General features: G+C 52.6%; 2 protein-coding genes and 1 long non-coding RNA gene across 4 annotated transcripts; 1 reads left to right on the plus strand and 2 right to left on the minus strand.

Annotated features, from left to right (window-relative positions):
* Nucleotides 1-1,143: 1,143 nt before the first annotated feature.
* TMEM121B (transmembrane protein 121B) lies at nucleotides 1,144-5,131 on the minus strand. Its single transcript, XM_056340645.1, has one exon. It carries the CDS (start codon nucleotides 4,925-4,927, stop codon nucleotides 3,389-3,391), a length of 1,539 nt encoding a protein of 512 aa, XP_056196620.1. The 5' UTR covers nucleotides 4,928-5,131; the 3' UTR covers nucleotides 1,144-3,388.
* Nucleotides 5,132-5,248: 117 nt separating this feature from the next.
* LOC130149719 (uncharacterized) lies at nucleotides 5,249-11,946 on the plus strand. The gene is made up of 2 exons (XR_008821992.1): nucleotides 5,249-5,902; nucleotides 6,490-11,946. It is a non-coding gene; the product is annotated as an uncharacterized LOC130149719 (long non-coding RNA).
* On the minus strand, nucleotides 11,712-20,432 carry HDHD5 (haloacid dehalogenase like hydrolase domain containing 5). Of its 2 annotated transcripts, XM_056339672.1 has the most exons (8): nucleotides 20,281-20,431; nucleotides 19,932-20,132; nucleotides 19,432-19,544; nucleotides 18,187-18,280; nucleotides 17,670-17,703; nucleotides 17,089-17,263; nucleotides 16,572-16,760; nucleotides 11,712-15,989 (listed from the first exon to the last, which is right to left on the minus strand). In XM_056339672.1, the coding sequence occupies exons 1-8, from the start codon at nucleotides 20,374-20,376 to the stop codon at nucleotides 15,623-15,625; spliced, it is 1,269 nt and encodes a 422-aa protein (XP_056195647.1). In that variant the 5' UTR covers nucleotides 20,377-20,431; the 3' UTR covers nucleotides 11,712-15,622. The 2 variants fall into 2 exon arrangements, with proteins under 2 accessions (XP_056195647.1, XP_056195648.1); XM_056339673.1 differs by lacking the exon at nucleotides 18,187-18,280 and having other exon boundaries at nucleotides 19,530-19,544; nucleotides 20,281-20,432.
* Between the last annotated feature and the right edge of the window lie 112 nt (nucleotides 20,433-20,544).

Here is a 20,544-nt window from a genome sequence, read left to right on the forward strand (position 1 = left end):
AGTAACTTTAATGCATCTGTTGGTCCCTGATGGAAAAACCGAATAGCCCAGCAACACCCAAAGGAGGCAAAAAAGAGCAAAATCAGTCGCAAGTTTCTAATTTTATTGTGACAATCTTGCTTTTTAAAAAATACAAGTTCTGATTAATGCCTGGGGGATGCCAAGTGTCTGTTGGCCACAGGCCTTATCTCTTACCAGTTTCCCCTCCTGAGAGTAGTCATCTCTCTTGTCAGGATAGCAAACAGAGAGCAGTAAAATGCTAAATAGCTGAGTTGCGTTATACAAAGCTTGTAACAGAATCCCAAGGGACATATTTCTTACTATGGCACAACTTCATTTAGCAAAGTGTTACTGACCTGGACCAGTAATTTAAGATTGGCAGAGCATACAGTAGGTATGCAAGGTGCATCGGGTGAGGTATTGTTTGCACTTTAATGGTACCACTCTTTCTTTCCTGCAAATGGATCTATTATGCTGTAGAAGGGTTTAAATACAAGTGAGAGCTCAATTACCAAAAGAGAAGAGAATTCAAAAGGAGAAGCAGGCTTATAAACAAGACATTGAAGAGCTTTAAATGTTTCTCTGTAGTAATTGAAGTGCTGCCCTTTTAGTTGCAAGGGGGCTTCTGTACAGCCAGCTCCTACGAGAGCTTTGTACTCTCTGAACAGCACATTTACTAACAACCTAGAAACCGTGGCACTACGAAGAACCACTTTTTCTACAAAGGAATACTATGCAACAGAAGCTTCGTTTTGCAGGGTCATCTGTCCCAGGCAACCTTTGCATCCATGGACAAGTTTGAACTGTAATTTCACTGTGAATGGTTTAAATATACTATGGCTAAATAATTTTCAAATATGCCATTTTCTCAATAATGTCCTAACTGGAAAAAGGCACTACTCACTGTTGAAACAGCAACTTTGTTATGTGTAATGGAGGGGTACTGAAGCAAGGTTTGTTAGTAATTCTGCTGTGATTCTTCTAGTGTCAACTATGCTTATGCTTCAGCACATGAGGGGTTAGCACTTTGGTGCTCTTGTGAACTTGGCCGTAGGAGTAGCAAAACATAATTGGGGGTGAATAGCTGCTTTGCCTTCACCTTGTTGTTGGCTAAGTTATTTAGGGTTGGTTTTTTTTATTTTTCTTCAGCTGTTTGACTGAAGCATGGAGTACTCTTACGTACAGGTACTATCTCATTCTCTCTTGAATAATTAGAAAGAGTAGAGCTTTTACTATCAGTTCGGTGCTGAAAAAGGAAGGTGCAAGGAAACAACTATCTGCACAAGCGTAGCATACCTGTAATCACACCTCTTTTGGCCAGGAACTTGGCATCCCCTCAACACATCTCACATCACATAGGAAAAGTTCACAGTACCAAGTTTTACAATCACAGTCACTCACAGCACCAAGATTGTCCAGACAAAAAGAACTTACTGAAGAGAAAGGCCACTGGCCAAAATTCACACAGTTGCCCATGTAAGGGCTCAGATTAAAAATAAAGCACTGGTGGGAAAGTTAAGCCTAGCCTTTGCCGACTCTCCATTTGGCATGGGGAGAGCAGCAAGTCACCCATCCTGGCTGCAGCTCTGAACAGAGCAGCGCTATTGCCCCATCTTTTCTGGGGTGGGGTTTCTAGCCCCTTGTAACTCATCAGCCACTCAAGAGCTGGGGGAGAAGAGCCCCATGGCACCCCCACTTCTACCGGTGGGAGCTGGAAGTTACCAGACTGTAAACATTTTGTTGGAGCAGTCCACTGGAGCAGGCAGTTGATCTCACTCTGTGAAAAGGGAGGTGGGACAGAGGCTCGGTCCCACTGAAGCCCGAGCCCTGAAGGAGAGAATGGAGACGTGTGTGCAGGAGAAGTCTGGGCTGTGCCTGCAGTTGGCTCTGGGTAGCGGTTGTGCTTTATTTCCCCTTCCCGTCGGGACAGCTTGGAAAAAAGCTTGGGACAGGAAACTGGCATTTTTCCCAATGAATGCGGCCTTGCCCAGACAACAAAATATAAGCCTGGGAGGGGCAAAGTCCTTCCTCCAGACGTGGCCTCTGTGCTCCTGCTCCCATTTGGCTGGTTCAGGGAGCAGCCATAGCCAGGCAGAAGAGCAGGCCTTAACCCCCACCAAACATTCATGGAGTTTAAAACCAAAGATAACTGTGTTTTCATGAGAGGTCACTAACAATTAACTTTAACCCCACCTACCCGTAACCACATGCACAGGGAGGACAGGATGCTGGTATAAGGGCTTTCACCAAAGCTCGGGAGCCCCTCTGCCTCGAAGGCTCCTGCAGCGCTTTGCTTTCTGCACCGAAACATGGGTTTCGCCGAGCACAGGGGCCACCCCGAGCAGCGCTGACATCCTCTGCTTTTTTGAGAGGGGGCGGTTGGCAGGCTTAGCCCCCTCTGCTCCCTCAAGCGGACACAGAAGGGGGCCTGAGAAAATCTTTCCAGCCTTCCCGGCCTATGTAAAGGGAGACCCTACACGCTGCATAAAAGAAAACCAATGCTGATCCCATAAACATGCATATTCACAGAGAAATGAGAGCCCCAGCACCGGGGTGCTGCTGTCTGAAGCAAGCAGTAGGCTGCTGTAAACCCTGTTCTCACCAGAAAGAAATTGTCTCGGCGGTAGTGAAATGGGGTCTAAGCCCCTGGATTGTGTCCTTGCCAGATTCACGTGTTTCTGTAGTGTCTGAAGTCAACATAAGAAGCAAAAGGTTGAAGCACAGAGGTAGACATTTTCGGCTTGGAGAAAGTGGCTCCTAGGCTTGAAATGACCCGACGGGTGGCATGCTCCCAGAGGTTCCCCCGCCAAGGCCCTCGGCGGCTCTGCTGCTGGGAAAGGGGGGCGGCAGCCTTGCAAGAGCTAGGAAACCAAAGCGTGCTTCCCGTTGTCCTGAGCACAGCCCGAAGGCACGTCTCTGCTGCTCAGGCCCCTCTCACATCTCGTCCTTGTCGTGGTCAACAGGAGTTCTTAAAGGAGGGGACAAAATCCACTGGTCCCTGTTGTTTAGGAGGAAAAGGAAAAACTAAACCTGTAGGGTGACAAAACAACACGATGTCCTGGCGGGGAGCAGGAGCGGGAGCGTGGGACCCTCCGCACAGCGCGGAGTGGCAGAAGTGTGAGAAGCCGACTCATCGCGAAGGGCAGGTGCGTTTTCCGGGGACAAGCGTCGGCCGTAGGCTCCTGCGAGAAGCCAGGTTGGCGCTGGGCTTCTACTGCTGGATTTCTCGGCGGGAGAGGGAGGAGGAGAGCGAGGGTCCGGCGGGAGCCCGCAGCCCCTTCCCCTGCTCGGCCGCGACGGCGGGAACCTGAGCAGAAACGCAGAGAGACTCTGCCGGGAGCGGACCCAGAGGCGGCAGGAGCCCCCCGGGGGCGGCGGCCGGGGGGACTCAGCCCTGGGCGGTGACCGCCAAGGCGTTCACGTACCCGTGGGGGCCCACGTCGGCGTCGGAGAGCCCGTGGGCCAGCGGGGCGGCGGCGGGGGCGGCGGCGACGGCGGGGCCGTACTTGGCGGGCGGCGGGGCGGCGGCGGGCCGAAGGAGGCAGCAGGTCTCCAGCGCCTCCAGGCCGCGGCAGGCCAGGAAGAAGAGGTTCTTCAGCATGAAGAGCGAGAGCGGCTGCTGGTAGCGCAGGAGCAGGAGGCAGCGGAGCGCCAGGAGCGGGGCGTCCAGCAGCCCGGCGGGCAGCAGCAGGTGCAGGGCGAGGCGGGCGGCGCCGGGCGGGCGGGCGGCGCTGAGCTCGTAGAGCCACAGCACGGGCGAGGCCAGGCAGAGGAAGTAGACGGCGATGAGGAGGTAGCGCAGCGGAGCGGGCAGCGGCGCCGGCCGCCCGGGCTGCAGCACCAGCTCCAGCAGGGAGAAGCTGTCGAGCAGGTCGAGGCAGGTGGCGAGGAAGGCGGCGGCGGCGCGGTGCTGCGGCGGCGGCTGCGGCGGCAGGAGCAGCTGCCCGGCGCCCTCGGTGCCGATGGCCCGCAGCAGGCAGTACAGCAGCGGGGCGGAGAGCGCCAGGGTGATGCGGAAGCCGGTGGTGCCCAGCGGCAGGCGCAGCTCGATCAGCTCCAGGATGGAGGTGCCCAGGATCAGCGCCGCCTTGGGCGTGAAGGCGATGGAGTAGATGAGCCAGGCGAGGTGCGCGTAGGCGAAGTCGCCGCCGCGGGGGGGGGCCCCGGCCCCGCGGCCCCCGGCCCCGCGGCCGCCGGGGGGGCCGTGCAGCAGCAGCGGGTGCGGCGGCGGCGGCCCGGGGGGCGGGGGGGGGCGCTCCCGGCGGCGCGCCCGGCTGTTGCGGCAGAAGAAGATGCCCCAGCCGGCCGCCAGCACCAGGTCGGTGGCGATCCAGCTGCACCAGTACAGGTCGGTGACGGCGATCAGGTAGAGGTCCAGCAGCGCGCCCTGCCCCAGCAGCAGCACCAGGGACAGCGCCTGGAAGCCCCAGCGCCGCCCGCCCGCCGCCCCGCCGGGCCCCAGCAGCGCCCCCGCCGCCGCCCCGCCGCCCGCCGCCCCGCCGCCCGCCGCCGCCGCCCCGTACAGCTCCGCCGCCGTCATGCTGCGGCCCGGGCTCCCGCCGCCGCCGCCGCTGCTGCTGCTGCTGCCGCTGCTGCTGCTGGGGAGCGGCGAGGCGGCGGCGGACAGCGGGGCGGCGGGCGGCGGCACCAGGGGCTTGCTGATGCTGATGCTGTCCTCCTCCTCCTCTTCCTCTTCCTCCTCCTCCTCCTCGGTGCTGCTGCGGGGGCTGCAGGGGCGGCGGGCCCGCGCCGAGCCCGAGCTCGACCCCGAGCCCGGCCGGCTGCCGCCGCTGCTGGAGCCCCCCGGGAAGAGGGGCTGCCGGTCGGCGGCGTGCGGCAGCGGCGGCGGCGGCGGCGGCGGCGGCGGCGGCTGGAAGGAGCCCGAGGAGGAGGAGACCGAGCGCTGGTTGGAGGCAGCGCGGTGCATGGTCCTCCCCGGCCCCCGAGCCGGCGCGCCGGGCCCGACGGCCGCGCCGCGGCCCCCGGCCCGCCCCCGGCCCGCCCCCCGCGCCCCGCGCCGCCGCACCGGCACCGGCACCGGCGGCAGCGGCGGAGGCAGCGGTGCGGGGAGCCCGAGCGGCGGGAGCCGGCGGGGCGCGGCGGGGGAGGCGCCGAGCCGCAACCGCTGCAGCTGCCGGAGCCGGGGCGGGCGTCTCCGCTGGCGGCCGTGGGTGGGCTGGGGGTGGGGGTGGGGGAGCGAGAGCGGCTGTGCGGCCGGGGGAGGGGAGGGGGGGGGCGGCAAGGGGAGGGGGAGGAAGGGCCCCCCTCCCTGTCCCCGGGGCTGCGATAGAGCCAGATCCCGGGAAGCGTGGCCTGGCTGCCTCCTGCTCCCCAGACCCCCGTGAACGGAGCCGGCCGGGCCTGGGCGAGTCACCCACGGGCGTGCGGCAGCCCTCGGCACCCCCTCCGGGAAGAAGCACCTCAGTCCGCCCCGACCCTGCAGGCTGCTGCCCACCAGGGCCGGTGGCCTGGCGCAGAGCCTGCCGCGAAGCGCTCACTGGTGGCTCCCCATCTGCGGCGCTGGACGCGTGGCTTTCGGTCAGTTGTAAGTAATGGTACATCAAAGTAGGTGGCTTTTACCCCACCGATTTCCTGAGCTGAGCCAGGCCACATGCTGAGGGCTCTGCCCAGCTTGCTGTGGTGGCACAGTGGCTTTAAACTGATGTGAATAGCCCTAAAGTTCCTACCTCTACTGAAGGCACCAGCCAGGGCCTTCATTGACCCACTAGTAATGGCCTCAAATCGAGCTTGGCTGGCTGGATCTGCCACAGCACCGCCACTAGTGACTTGGCACATCATGTTTCGAAGTGGCTTGGTGCTTGGCATCACCAGTCCCTCATTCCTACTAGTACCCGCCGGTGACGAGCCAGGTGCTGCCTGTCAATGACGTGAAGTATACTGAGTAAGCTGTACCCACAAATGTATTAACTAGACTAGATAAAGATCCAAAATAGCTTGACTTTTGAGGGTGTTGCTAATTAACACATGGGGTTGAGCAAAACCCAGATGCTTAGTACTGGGAAAGGACATCCAGGACAGCAGTGACAAGCATCTAATAGAATTTGGTGCAGGCTGCCTGAAGAGCCCCACTCCAGTAAATGTCACTGGCTGCTCTTGTCAACAAGGAGAATCGGTCTGGGGTACCAGCTTAATCCTGAAACAGATAATTGAGAAAAGGAAGGGGAGAACTCGAGGTGGGTTGACACAAAGATTTCTTTAGACACAGCAGTAATCAAGAGGAAAAGCAGGGGAAGAAGAATTACAGCAAAAGCATTACTGTCAGTGGAGACTGGAGTGAGGGGGTACAAATACGTTAGTTTTCTAAAAGCACGGTCAGAAGAGGAAGGGGGAGGTAACTGGAGGCTATGCAAGCTTTAATGTAGTTATTGGGCAGCACAGTACTGAAGTGGTACAACCTCTATACTGGGTCACACCTAGGATGGGGGACACCTATTTTCTGCTATACTCACATTGTGTTTTCAATGCTAGGGTGCCCTCACCAAGATTCACAGATTCAGCCTTGCATCAGCACTACTTGTGTTCATTGCCTTCCTCTAACTCACCTTGTCATGGTACGTAGCATCAGATGAGACAACACGCATGTGCTCTCTTGCTGTCTAAGGGTCCTTTCTCCCTAATTCCACATTTTAATTAGCAAATAAAATTACTTCACTTTAAGAAGGTCGGCAGTTATAGCATATCACAAGAAACATGACTGTTCAAAAGAACAGTCCAGCCTGGAAGGCGGTGAATGGGCTGGTGTGTCCTAGCCTGGTGTCAGGATGAAGAACAGGAGGCTTCGCCTCAGGGAAAAACAGGCAGGACACCTATGCAGATGCTTACAAAGGGACCAGGATGCAGCAAGCAGCACTGCTAGCCTTGTAACTGTGACAAGTGTCACTGGTATTCACCAGTTTAAGACCAGGTGAGTCCAAAGAGGGCTGCTGCCATTTATTTTCCAGCAGGTGACTCCGTGGCAGCCTGAGGCTGAGGACCTCTCACCGCAGGCTACCAACAGCCCTGTATAGTGCTGCTCACATTCAATCTGGGCAGCTTATGGGCCTCTGTAGAGGCACTTGGCCCAGGCATCACAGCTCCAGCATCCCCTCTGCCATACGGAGCCATGGGGCTGCCCTTCCCCAGGGGCTGCTCCCCACGATCCACATCCCATGTCAATGCCTTGGAGGCGCTGCCACATCGCTACCTCCAGAGTGACGCAGGGGACACTTCGCTCTGCATTGCTGGGCTGTGGCACCAGCCCACAGCCACCCAGCACAGCAAAAAGGCAAGCTTTTGCATGATAGAAGCAATGCAGCACCACTCTCAGCTGAGCAGCTCAGTCTGAGGTCACTCAAGATGCAAGAAGACAGCGAGCGGTGAGGCACCTCTCCTTTCCTTGCCAGATACGCTCCCATTGTGTCTGCTTTGCTTTCCAGCCTCGCAAAGCGTTTGGACTTTGTCAGAGATGAAAGTGCTGTGCCTGGGCTCTGCCGCCGAGTGCTGTGTGTTTCACTGGCAAGGCTTTCTCTTGTTGGCAGACTTGCCCGCCAAAGAAAAAAAAAACCACGGCCAAACAATTGCTTTGGCTACAATTTTTGTAGAGCTGCACAAACACCTTGCTTAGAGCTCTGTTGAATGGTCTCTTATGAGCATAAGGCTCGAGGCCACGGCCAAGAAGGATGTTTGCTGTCTGTGTTGCTCTTTCAGGTTCAAGCAGGGCCCAGTGCTACTTCTCTTTGACCCGTACCAGTTCAGGACGGCTGAGGGTGGCAGCAAGGGTCTGTGAATGACACCAGCATTCTGTCTCCTAATTTGGTTAAATGTGTCTCCTAATTAGGCTGGGTTAGATGGCAGTGTGTGTGTGATCAAGGGTAGAGGGTAAAACCACATTCCTGTGTACTGGATCCTGGCCTTTGTCGAAGGTGGGTACAGTCACCTGACCCTTCTCAGGATAAGCCAACGCTGGTGTCGCTGGCATGACTAATGTGTGGTCAGTTGTGAGGATTAGCTAAACCGCTCTTGCTCCTACCACATCAACCTATTCCACGGCAAGTTTTCCACTTCTGTGAGAGGACGTGGAATGAAAGCCAAGCATCCATCTGGGCCGCTCAGGGCAACAGCGCTTGCACAGGAAGGGTTGCTCCAGCCCTACCTGGGCAGTAGACAGCGACAGCTTTGCCTCGTTGGCTTTCTTGCTCCAGGTTTCCTGGGCAATGTGCCTCCCTGTGCCCCCGGCATCATAGGCTGGAACACGCTCACTTAGCTGCCCTGGCAGTCTGCCCGTAGCCGCTCACGTCCCCTCTGCTTTCAGTCCAGAGGCTCGTTGCACAAAGCAGCCTTATTTCCCAAAGGTCTGGGTGTGTTTCTTGCCAGGCTTGCATCTGTCTCACCTGCTGGGGTAAGTGCACTTGGGTGGGGGTCCCTGGGCCTTGGGAGGGACGGGCTGTCACCTGCAGCTAGCCTGCCCGCCTGGGGAAATGGGCTCTGACATGCCAGCCGGGTGATGTGGCAAGCTCGGCCCAAGGGAACGGGGAAAGTGAGAACCTGGGGGGCAGCTAGGGTGCCAGGCGGGCCTGCCTGGGCTAGCACGTGCTTGGTGGTGGGGCTTAACGCCTCCTGTACCCTGGGGAGTACAGTCCTGCTGGGCTGAGGCTGCATGAGCAGGGTGAGAGGAGTCTTACAGAAACAGTTCTCCAGAGACCAAAGGATCCCTGCTGGAGCTGGGAAGGTCCCTGCATCCAAGGTAAGCAGGTGGGAACAGGCACTGGTGGCTATAGGGCAAGAGGTGCTATGAGCAGGGATGGGGGAGCACTGGAAAGGAGGGTGGGAGCTCAAGATCTACTTGGGCTGAGCATGGGCTCCAGCAGGGCAAGCACAACGCAAACAAAGAGGTAAGAATAAGAAAAAAGCTTATTTGTGGGGAAGGGAGCAGAAATTGTGTCTGTACCTTAAAATGGGAGTGAGGGGAGAAACGTCTTCTACTCAAGAAAGCACTGAAGAGCTTTTTGTAGCACACTGTAGGATGAGATACGACAAGCTGATGCTTCCCGTGTGATCCAGTTATTTAATGCAATGTGCAGCCCTTGGAAGTGTTAGTGCTTAACCATTACTGTTAAAACATTAAAAGGCTAAACTATAAATAGCTTCCACTCTTCAGCAGCTCCAAAGCTATGTTTCTGGCATCTTTATGTATTTATGTGTATGCATAGATGTGTGTGTACACATATATTTAAAGGCAAGCAGCAGACAACAGAGTTTTGTGAAACAAGTCATACTAAATATCTCAAATGCTGCCATTTCTAGTTTACACTACTAGTGGAAACAAGTAGTGTGCCCTCAAAAATACCCCTGCTGGGGGAAAGACAAAACTTTCTTGAGGGCAGAATTCAAGAGGAAACAAAATAATGATTCAATTTCTTGGGGGAAGGAAAAAATAAAATAAAATAAAAAAGGCAAATATATGCCTGAAAGAAAAACCAGAAACTAAATCCCTAATTATACCCTGCAGTAAGCTGTCAGAAACTGGCAGCAGTGGGAGGGAAGGAGGCAAAGCTCATCTCAGTGAGTTTGAGCATAATCTGCTCTAACCATACTTAAAATGCCTTTTGTGTGGGAAGGGAACATTCTGGGATTCTCTGACACATGCTTTGTACTGTACTTATCTAATCGTTCAAATGTCGGTTAAACAATGAAGGGTTGAAGTTACAGGCAAGTATAGAAGAGTTTCACCTGGCCAGCACAAAAATTCAATTTTGGTTTGTCTGCCTCCAAATGCAGTCTTTGTAACTAAACTGCTGATCTGGCATCACAGTTTGGGGAATACAGATGCTCTTCAAAAGGGTATAAAACTGTAACAATCTATTGCTTGTAATTACATTTCGGTTCAAAGAGCTTTTGATACCAGCATAAAATGCAAAGACATTTTTTTCACGCTTGTAGTGGGGTAGGGCTTTGGAGAGTGAAGCAGATTTGGGGTTTGCTCTTATTACTTTGTACTCAGTCTTAGCACACAGCGTGTATTGGAACTGACCTTCAGGAGCAAGTAAAAGTTCTCAGCAGTTGAACTGACTGAAAGGGAAAAGCAGGTTTATGATAGTGGATTAGAGAAAAGTGCTTTCTTAATGGAACAATTTGGTTCCTAGAGAATATGTAGCTGCCTTGCTGGTGTGGGGCTTTAAACCGTGGCAGACTGGATTGACTGTGTGGCTGCAAAAATCTGTAAAGACTTGTGCTTTTATAATGGAGGTTAGATAGATTCGGTAAAGGAAGGGTTTGGGCATGCCTCTAAAGAGCCAAGGTCTGTACCAGGTAACTGCTTAGCTTGTGTTCAACGCCCACCAGAATCCATAGACTACGCACATCTTGGGGATTACTCTGGTAGGCGTTTCTCACTGCATCCACCCTGGAGCAAACTCCAACCTGAACAGGGCTCTCAGTCCCTCTCGTTCAAGTTGTTCCTTCCGCAGTGTTTCACGATGCCAGTGTTTAACTCTGCTCCTTATGTTGGTTAAGGACTTCTATGGGACTTCAGCTTCCAGCTAGAGCTGTCTCCTACAAGGGACAACTTAACTCCAGGCTGCCCTTTTGCTTTGAACAATGGTGTAGTGATTAAAAGCATTCACCTGGGGACGTTCAGGTTTTAATCTTTCTGCCTAACTGAACCTTGATACGCCCTATCTTGGGCAAGTGCTCCAGCTGCCGGAGTACTGGATAAAAGGAGAAAGCTGGTTAATGCTTTTTATTATTATTTATTAGAGGTCGGGGCCGTAGGTCGCTTCTCCTGGAGGTAGAATACAATTCAATTCCTCTCTGCTGAGAATGGGAATCCTTGTCCAATCCCTCCAAAACTGCTTTTACTGCTTTATCGATTGTTCCTTTCAACATCAGGTTCTCAGGACTCTGAATCATGCTTGTTTTGCTGTCTAATGTGCCTTCTGTAAGCCGTGAACTCTGTAGACGGAAAACCTTCCAATGGAATGTCTTATAAGAACAATGCAAGTGAATTGGCTGTTTCTAGACCACTAAGGCTGATGGTTTTCACCTAGTAGGATCTTTAATTTTCCATTTGCTGAAATCAGTGGAAGCTTCTGGCTCTAATCTGAAAGTCTGCCAGTTAGTATGTGTCTTCCTAACTCCACTCGCCTTTTTCAAAAGGTACCAGGGCATGACTCTTGTCAAACAAATTGGGTTTCTTTTATGATCACAAAGGGTTTCACACAGAGCCAAGTAATAGTGGTAAGGATGGATTTCCATATGCCCTTAGGCTTGTTCTTCATCTGCAATAGCAGATTAAGTTGGTGGAATCTAGCTTGTAGCTTCCATACCCAGTAGACATAATCACTACAAACTGCTTAGGTCAGGTCACAACTAAATGCCTACCCTGAAATGATCTCATGCACAGGTGGCATCCCAAAACTAGCCTTGACGGTGAACAGACTGTCAGGGCATCATAGCTTGTGATGTGTCCTTCCCACACCACCCCCAAGTTGGAATGGTCAAAGTTATACTCATCTCACCTGACTATGGCAGATGTGGAGCTTACAGAGAATTACAGTTTGGCTTAGTCAAAAGAACTGCTGGAGGGGTATCTTTCAAGGTGGTTCCCTCAAGAAAATCTGAGAATGGCTTGATGAACAGAACAAAAGACAGAATTTGTCCTGATCGTCTTCTAGGGCAAAGATATGAAAAAGACCAGGATAATACTCATGAAATGTACACACAAGAAGTTAAAATTTATTTCAAAGAAAACATTTTTTATTATTTTATATATGTGCTAGATCAAAGGAGCAACTCTGGAACTAAGCTGAAATTAATATGAAATCTAAAATAATCACAGCTTGTGATTTCTTTGCATGATATGTAATCACTCTGCTACAGTGCACATGACATAATCTGAAACATTATGAACCCATTTATTGGAGGGAAAAAGACACACCAGGATTAAGATTGGAAGAAAGGGGACATTAGCGTCATATGACTCCCTGAATGCCAGGCTAGTAGTTGCATGTGTCTTGTGGAATAAAGGAATTTACCTCTCTGGCCACCATGTTATTGCATGACATAAAAGACTACACTTTAGGTCCAAAACAAGGTCTGTCCCTCCTTCATTTCCCCCCTGCTATTCTCAGTTGCCTCACCTCACTGCATACTCCCTTTAGGCTTGACTAAAACCCATCCATCTGTGGAAGATGGGAGTCATTAGGATCAGGTCTTCACCGTGTTTGTTGTATAAGGCAGTGCACCGTATAAATATTGAGGTATTACATCAGCAAGTGAAGTCTCCTCTCTGCTTGGTCCCATAATCTGCACAGAAGTACACTTGCTCCAAATGAGAGAAATACAGCTTCAGAAATACCACTTCTGTGCAATACATGAGACAAAGGAAAAGTTTTGTTCCAGCCATGCTTGAAGCTAATTCCAGGAAGCTGCAGTTCCTAGGAAAAAGGACTTCACTGAATTCTAGCAATAACAGATGTCCACAAATGAACTGCAGATAAGCTAGAAGCCTGCGCAGCACTCTAGCACAAAACTCATGGAATGGAGGAGACATGGCAAGCACTTTTGTTTGTAGAAATCTTCCATAATCAAGTCAGTATTCAACAGCAGCTGAAGAACCCAGATTGCCTACTCCATCCACTGTGTCCATGCAGTTCCTAGGCAGTGACTTGGACAAAGTGCACTGTTTCAAGGAGCCGAGCAGGGAAAAAGGGGAAAGGTCTCCGTATTACTCAGACCAAGGGCAGCCCATCTGACTCATCAGTGCACAGACCAACAAGCAGAGCCTTTTATGCAACCTTACTTGGTAAGAATTGGGGAAAGGGTACAAGATTCTTCTAGATTCCTTCTGCTCCCTTCTTCCAGTTTCAACTCGCAAGTGAAGCATTTCTTAACTTCCTTATTGCTGAAGTTCCTCCTACACATTTTTAAGACTCCCAGAATGGTGAAAAAACAAATCTGGAACTAAAAGCAGATCTGGAACCTGAAGCAGACTCACATCAGTCAGCTCATCTCCACTGCTGTTCCAAAGACGGAGATGCCTAGATCACTCTCCATGCAAACGCAAACCTCTTGCTTTCTTGAAGGAGGTGCTACCTCCTTCCTTTTGCTACCTATCTGACTTCTGGCTGAGATGTGCTGTGCATGCTGATATGAAATTACAAACCAGTTGTGATTTCTCAAAATTCTTCTGCACGTTCCTTCCCCAAAGCTATGGCCATCACTGGAGAACAACCAGCTCCCTGAGGTCTATACAGTCATGGCCTAGAAGCCTGTTCCCAACTAATCCTATGGAAGTTATCGCTCAAGTTAGCAAATACTACAAGGAAAGGGAGCATTCCTCTTTCTGCATTGGATGGCACCTCTGAAAAGTGAGCCTGAGGGACACCGGAGCTAGTCTGTGAATAAATGGGGTTTGGACCTCCAGTTTCAGGCCATGCACACTGGGTCCACAGCATAACTGTGCCTGTGGAGATGCGCTGAAAGCTAAAGGACCTTCCCTATGTTATATGCATAGTCCTTCCCTGTACTTACTCTTCTGGAAACTGGAGTCAAGCCCTTGTCTTATGCAAGTAGATGAAATGGTAATTTCTCTTTCTCTCCATTGAAAGGCAAAGAATTCAAATCTAAGATTGTGTTCCTCGCACCCAGATGCTTTTAGAAGCAGCCAAGCAGTTCTTGTCCTGGTAAGGCAAAGGAGAAGAATCTCAGCTAGCGCTAAGGGAGGAAGATACTGCTTCCCACTATGGATTTCACAGGAGGGTAATTTACTCAAAGAGGTATTTTTCTGCTCCTATTCAGAAAATAAGGTATAAAGAAGCCACAGAGAAGGACCTCATTGCCTGGGTCATTGATAGGGCACCAAGTCCCCTTCAGACAGTGAGCCTGGCATAATGTAAGAACAGAGCCTGTTCTTCAGTGTGCCCTTCCTAGGAAGATGCATCAGTGTTGAGAGGATGGAAAGCTGCTGAAGCAGAATGTCAGTCCACATATATGCTGAGATATGAATTAAGAACAACTCAAACTTCTGTGCAGAACATCTTGTTTGTACCCTGTGTGTGGAGCTGCCTGGTAAAGCAGGAAGGAAAGGAGGCAGAGTAGACCTATTTCTGATCTCTCACTGTGGTGTGAGCTGAGTATAATTAGGAACACCAACTCAAGCTGTGTTGGCTCCAAAGGCTCTCCATCAAATAATCAGATTTATGCTTCCAAAATCACGGTGCTTCTCTGGAATTAACATACTCCTTGCTGAGCCAATCTTTCACATGTAGTTTCTCAGGCAATGCTTGTTTAGCTTCTTTGGACTGTCTAAGGAGACACAGGTCTTGATATTTCCCTGCATAGCCCCAACTAGGGAGAACAGGGCAACAGAAGATGCATGTCACTAAGGATATGGAAATGTTCCTGGGCAGACAAGTCCCAGCTGCTGCTTCATGTTAGGGGGACTCTACCTGCATGTTAAAGGAAGAGGAGGGAACACTGATCAGACTGTATGGGGTATCCCTGAGCTGCAAACCACAAGAGGGAAGAGAGCAAGAAAGGAAGTGAAGGACAGAGACATTTGTATTCTTAAAGATGAAGACTGGGGATTTGGGACTCAAGTACCATCCTGGCTTGATGATCTCCTCTTTCAATCCTTGCATGCAAGGAAGGAGCAAAGGTGTGCTGTGACTTTCTGGTTGGCCTGAGTTCCAGATGGGGGCCCCTCTTTGGAAGCTGTGCCAGCTGGAGCAGGAGGATGTTCCTTGCAAAAGCTGGGGTCAGGGTGGGTGCCAAAACAGCATCTTGCTGCAGCATTGAGTTCTGGACAAAGACAGCTCTGGAAATTCAGACTCCATGGTGGTTTCCTCCGATACTGAGCACAGGCTGCTGGCTCCCTAGCAGGATGCGAAAAGCCAGAAGTGTTCAGAGAATACTAAACAGGGGGGAGGGAACAATGTAACTTTCCCCTCAGCCCTGCAGCGAGTTGCTTTGGCTACTGCAGCTTCCTTTGAGGGGCCCTGCCTCTCTATAGCTGCCGGAGGACTGCAAAATGGGACTTTGTTTCAGACTGACAGTGATGCAGTGGCAAATCCCCAAGCAAACAGAATTTGTTATAGTCCATAGGCACTTATTCTTCACAAGGACGCTGTTAAGACTTAAAGCCTTCCCTTGGCACAGTGCCACCACAACACAGTTTCTGGTGTGCTCATGTCACAGGCTGGATGAATAGTACACTGGATGAATGGCATGTTGGCTGATGGTGACTCCTTGCACAGGGAAGAGCACATTACGAACAGGAAGGTGGGCTTGCCTGATTTTCACACACAAAGGGTGGAAAAGAAAGAACTCTGATGGCTGAACAAAACTGAGACTGCTGGGACAAGCCGTCTCCTTATACCCTGTTTCCATTATGGTTCAATTATTGATGGCATCAACATACTTCACAGTTGAGAGCCTGCTGGCAGCTTGTCAGGATTGCAGATAAGTTATCAATAAAAGCAAGGGGATTTTTGTACTGGGACGGGGAACTTTTTTTCATGTTGGCTAGATCAGATCACCCCAGGTCTCTCCCCGTTCCTCCCCTCTTCCCTTCCCAGTACATAAAATCCCTAACAGTAGATCTTTAGGCACACATGTCCTAACCCTAGCTCCAGTTCTCTTTCTTGAAAGCAAGCTGCACAGCATCATTCACATCCTGCACTATGTAAGATGCCTCCACCAGGCTGGGGTCAAAGCAGAAGTCCCGATGGCCGTGGAACACTGTTTCCGTCATGCACTCCTCTGTTTTACTGGGAACATCTGCATTGTGGCGGTAGACCCCAGTGCACACCAGAATCGACTCACAACTCTCCACTGAATTGTTGCGTTCCTTCCTCAGCTCGAGATCCTCAGTTTGGGGACTGGCTGCCTGCGGGCTCCTCTTCACCCCAGCCTGGACCTGGTTCTGGTGAGCTGACTTGAGGTAGTTGTTGTACAGGTTTGCCCCATAGATATCGGACATAGGGTTATCCCTGGATAAGGTCACAGTGTGAAACAGAAATGAGAAACTAGCCCATCCATCAGTTTCTGGCTCTGGTAGACTAGGATTAAGGCAGCACAAAAGGAGGAAAGGGTGCAAGACACTTGCTAACATCAGGAGAACCACCCAGATTGGGCCAGTGAGTTCATCTACTGCTGTGTCCTGTTCAGCTGTGGTGAAGGCCACATGCTTCACAAACATCTTTCAAAGGGGAAAAGACACGTCCAAAGCACCCACAGCAGTTTCAGCCATTACTATAATGTATTCCCTATGATCCCGAAGCGTTTGGCCTAACTGGGTTAATGGTACTACATCTGGGCCTCTTTTTCTTTAATCTGGTCATGCTACATGCACTCTGCATCCGACAGTAAACAGCTTTGCTAGGGTGACAGGTCCCTTCAAAGTATTAAGTGTCGAGTGCAAAAAGCTAGCAAGCCTCTGTTCCAGGATGTGATACTCCAGAGACACCATGGGGATTTACGTATTCATTTTTGAAACAGCCATTTTAAAAAACACTTAAGAGAAGTCAGTATGCAACTCCCTAAGGAAACTAGTGGGAAAAACAGTCTCTTACCCAACTGCATAGAGGCGTCGGATGGGAGACTTCCAGCCCTGTTTCTCTGCCTGCTGTTGTATCAAGTATTCGGCATAGCGGTAGGTGACTGTGCTGGGTTTGCCAATCAAGGCTTCATACTTCAGTTCCCGGCCTGTTACTTTCTTGTAGATGTTCTCCAAGCAGAGAAGGAAAGTGCCATGGCCAAACCTGCTCCAGAAAGGAGATCATCAGTATCCCCAGTCACACCACTTTGGCAGCAAACACCCCCTGGTGAGGAGGAGCATCTGCTGTAGCCAGGCTACCACCTAGTTTGGACACCGCATCTACCCACACACACCTCCACAGGCAATCGTTTAGCTTTTGCTTCTTGAAAGTTTTAGTCTTTGTTTCTCATGTAGTTTTCATCTCTCTGCTACTAATTACACCACACAGTCAAACCCTAAAACAGTCAAATGCTAAAAAATATCGTAAATAAAGATCATCTGCAGGAGAGATGTATGAAATAGGCTAAAACAAGTATCACACATGCTTTCACCTGGGCATCTTGGCTTCAGCCATCCACAGGAGATCCATGTTGCAGGCAAGGACAGGCAGATGGGGGTATGGTATATCTCGCAGCTCTGCCCCAGGGTTCCCGTTGCTCAAGAGTACATCAGTAATAAGTTGCAGGCTTGTTTCCCACCTCACTGGCTCACCAAACAGAATCACCCCTGAAAGATTTCAAGAGATGCTTGGAAATTCACAGTATCCAGGTACAGGACCCATTATTAAAAGCCACCCACTAGCGAAAACACTCCTCTGCTGGGATGCCCTGGCCAATACAGCTACCATTGGAACACGCCCGGTGGCAGGGCTCCAGTCTGCATATCCCTGCACTGCATGCACCACTGGTCCCAGATACTGGAGCATGGCACAGAGAAAAGTTGGCTTTGCTTTTATAGAGTTTGTGCTTCACACTGCATGAGCGCAGCAAGGCTGCCTCCTGACTGCATCCTCTGAATAAGCTGCCTGTGGATACCCATGAGCCGACAGCACGTCATTAGCTCCCATCCCAGCTGGCTTGCCTTGCAGTTATTTCTGCTTGCTGTTCATATGTAAACAAAGACTACTGCTTACCTTCTATAGTGGGAAAGCCAGTGGTTGGAGGAGGCTGCCAGAAAAAAAAATGAAGGCTGGGTTAGTAATACAAAACCTAATGCCATCTCCAAAACAAAACTAAAAAGGCTTCCTTTGAACCTGCCAAGGCAGTCCCATAAAGAGGCAGGACAAGGCCACCTGGAATCCTGAAGAAAGATTTCCCCTACCCCCACCTCCCAGATTGAATTTCACAGATCTTGCATTCCTGTCTCAAAGCTGGAGATGTCAACAGAACCATCTTACCACTCACTGCAAGGAACAGCAAGGGAAGACAGGCATGGCATGTGAAAAGAGAGGGGAAAGGCACTGCCTTTCCTGCAGAAGCCACCACTGGAAAGAACAGCAAGCTGCTGGCTGCTCAGTACCAGTCCCAGGCTCTCGCTAAAGTCACTAGCAGCCAGTTTCTCTGTGTCTTTGCAGCTTCTCCACCCCATGCTATATGCTACAAGTACCACCAGACCAGACCACCCGTTCCACTGATGCTTCAGGAAATTACCAGTTCTTTTGGCCGCCGGCTCTGATCTACCATGTCTAAGAGGGGATATGCCTTCCTCAGTGCCTCTATGGTGACCACATGCTTGAACCCCAGGCTATTTCAGACCATCAAGGAAAGTTGCGGAGTTTTTTAAGTTACTTGCAAAAGCATCTACAGGATTAAGGAATACAAGTCCCAGTAATAGTTATTTAACCTGGTAATGCATAACCTCATGGCTTTCAGTCAAACCGTATGCAGTGCTTCAACCTACAAGTGGCCCTAAAGTTTACAAAAAAACCCCAGATGGGTGATTTAGTTTGTGATCAGCGATCCCTGGCACTAGGCAAAGAGCAGAGGCTGCTCCAAGACTGAATGGATGCATTCCGGGAGACCTTTAAGGCCAGGGTTCTCCTATCAGTGCAGTGCAGGTGTCTGGTCAGGCCTCTTGGTTAGAAGCCGAATCAGTGAAGCTCTGATCAGCTCAGCTGGTGGAAAGAAAATGGTCTGTGCTATAAAATTACGCAAGTGGAGAATGCATCGCACTTGATAGCAGAACAGCTTGCCCTTACTCACCCTACTGGCCTTGGGGAAACAGAGACGGGACAAAGTTTTGTACCAAATGAAGTTAAATGTTAAGTATAGGCTGTGACTCTGTGTGTACAGGCTGAGATGTCGCAAACTCTGCATTCAGTTCTTACCTCCTTGCAGACATGGGGTATGTCAGACCTGCTGTGCCCTCACCTCAGCCAGGCAATACACATGTGGGGTTGTCATTTAGACCTGTACTGGGACGCTCTGACTCTAATGATACTTGAGTTCCTTCAATTGCTGTCAGATTTCCAGGGAAAACCTTAGCTTTGGGAGAGCTGGGAGCAATCTCTAATGCACTTTGCCATGAAAGAATGGGAAGAGCACAATTTTATCTCAAAAGTGAGACAGACCCAAAGCTGATGGAGTCCTCGCAGTGACATCCCACCAACAGGAACAGCAATTACAGGAGAGGTAATCAGCATTAGAAGCCAAACACAGAACAAGGACAGCCAGGAGGTAAGTGAGATGGAGCAACAGTTAGTTCCCACATGCGAGCCTTTCCATGAGGGTGCATGCATCCCCCTAAGATGAGACCAGTGACCATTCTGTCTCCTTGCGCTTCTACAAGCTGACTGATCAAGTGGCAGGGGTAGGGGCAGGGCAGAAGCAGCAGCGTGTAGCTGGGAAGCTGCAGCAGGAAATGCAGAGCACCACGAGATGCGCAGCAAAGGATACTTCTGGGCATTCTCCTCCACGGGCCCCTGCCCGGCTACCAGCATGCACTTCTGGTGGAACTGGCTGAAGAGGCGCAGGGGGCTGTGGGACAGGATCACCTGTTCTGGAGACACCTGCGGGAGGGAGGAGAGGCTGACAGGGGATCCGCAGGGAAGATTCCGCGCCCCCCCCGCCCCCCCCCCCCCCGCCCTTCTCCTTGCGGTAGGGTAGCATCCCTTCCCGTGCCGCCACCTGCCTTCCTCCACCCTCTTAGGCTGAGGCAGAGCCAGTCAGTCGCTCGGTGGTGCTGCCACCCCCAGCCCTTCACTCCTCCCGGGGAAGCCGTGCTGGGTGGGCTCCCTCCTCCTCCCGGTGCTCCCCTCCAAAGTCGAGACACCCGAGCCGGGGAACGGCGAAGCAGCCCCTTCCCAGCGGCGTGGGCGCTCCGACCCTTCCGGAGGAGCCGCCCCGTCTCCGCTCGCCCTGCGGTCCCCGCCGGGGCACGGCCCTGCCGCCGTTACCTGCAGCCCCAGGGCCTGGGTCAGCTCGTGGGCCTTGGCCGACCTCAGGCAGTTGCCGGCGTTGGTCAGGAAGACGACGGGCACCCGCAGCCGCCCGCTGCTGTCCGCCAGCCTCCGGAAGGCCTGGCGGGCGGCGGGCACCGCCTGGCTGCCCCGCACCAGCACCCCGTCCACGTCGAAGAGGAACCCAAAGGTCGGCGGCTGCAAGGCGAGCGTAGGGGACGGTCACCCGCCGCCGGGAGTCCTTCCCGCTTCCCCCCCCGCGCACCCGGCCCGCGGCGCCCTTCCCGGCCCGCCGCAAGGACGCGGGCGGCGGGCCTGGCCCCTCGCCCCCGGCGCCGCCGCTCACCCGGCCCCCGGCGCAGCCCCCGCGGGCGGGCGGCCCCCGCGGCCCCGCGGCGCGCAGCAGCCCCCCGCCGGCCCGCAGGCAGCCGCGCAGCGCCATGCCGCGCCGCTCCCGCCCGGCCCGACCCCGGGGCCGGCGGCGGAGCACGCCGGGGCTCGTAGTTCCCGGACTACAGCTCCCAGCGAGGCGCGGGGCGCGGCGGGGCGGGCCCGGGGCGGGCGGAGGGGTGGGCGCGGCGGAGGGGTGCTGCCCTCAGCCCGAGCGGGG

Source organism: Falco biarmicus, chromosome 5, assembly GCF_023638135.1.
Source record: "Falco biarmicus isolate bFalBia1 chromosome 5, bFalBia1.pri, whole genome shotgun sequence".
In the NCBI taxonomy this organism is placed as follows: domain Eukaryota; kingdom Metazoa; phylum Chordata; class Aves; order Falconiformes; family Falconidae; genus Falco; species Falco biarmicus.